At 39.8% G+C, this 965-nt stretch overlaps 1 protein-coding gene across 1 annotated transcript; it reads right to left on the reverse strand.

Moving 5' to 3' along the window:
* Positions 1–53: 53 nt before the first annotated feature.
* LOC106518666 (metalloproteinase inhibitor 2) lies at positions 54–965 on the reverse strand (the record flags this gene model as incomplete). Its single annotated transcript, XM_014010037.1, is given in 4 exon segments — positions 54–259; positions 347–443; positions 524–606; positions 680–965. Coding segments are annotated over 4 exon segments (441 nt in total). The 3' UTR covers positions 54–140.

A 965-nucleotide genomic window follows, 5' to 3' on the forward strand; every position in this document is an offset into this window, starting at 1 on the left:
AAACTGTGTAAATTATTCACACAGTATAAAAAGAATACCACCCACACCAGTTATAAATGAAAGAAAAAACACAAATGCGTACATTTATTTCGTTTTTTATGTTTTTAGATGATTTCAATAAAGTTATGGATCTTCAACATTCAGCCACAGTTGCCCCCAAGGTTCTGAATCAGGCTCAGCTCGGTGGCACTCAAGTCATGCAATGGCTTAAGAAAGTTACACATGCTGATGTGCACCGTCCCATCAGCATCCTGTCTGCCTATAGAAAGTAGACAAAGCAACGATTTCATAGAAAAACAGACATGAAAATTAGTGAATAGCTGTGCATTTTACCATAAATTCCTACCTGTAAGAAGATAATCTGTTCCGATGTCATTGTCTAAGTAGGCTCTACACGGTCCAGAAGTGTAGACATACCTGATACCCCAAGGGCCTTTGAACATCTTGTTGGGGTTAGGAGAAAAAAAAACACTGAAAAATAAATCTTATAAGAACACAGATTACAGGTCATTTTTCCCCATACCTCAATAACGTAGATGACATATTTGACACTCTTCATTGTGCCATTGACAACCTCCTCTCTTCCAATGATATTTGCTCTGATGACTACAAAAACGAAAAACAAAAAAGAAGATAAAGTAACCTTCTTACAGATTCCTGGTAAAAGCATTAAACTTACCAACATCTGAGCTGCAGATAGCCTGCTGAGGATCGCTCTGCATACAGGTGCAGGCTTCTGCACCTTCCTCCACTTGCCAAATAAAGAGGATGGCCAGAGTGACAAAACAGCTCTTCAGAGTCAGAGTCATCCTTAGAAACATTGCTGAAAGTAAAGCCAGCTGTCAAAGTGTGACGGTCAAGCCAAATATACAGGTTTTACTGTTTTTGGATGTCCTCTGTTAAATAGAAATGGCAGATTTTATACTCTGAGGGCAGTGGGCCCTCCCCCCTTGTTACTGACTGGC

This window comes from Austrofundulus limnaeus, unplaced genomic scaffold (assembly GCF_001266775.1).
Source record: "Austrofundulus limnaeus strain Quisiro unplaced genomic scaffold, Austrofundulus_limnaeus-1.0 Scaffold65, whole genome shotgun sequence".
In the NCBI taxonomy this organism is placed as follows: Eukaryota; Metazoa; Chordata; class Actinopteri; order Cyprinodontiformes; family Rivulidae; genus Austrofundulus; species Austrofundulus limnaeus.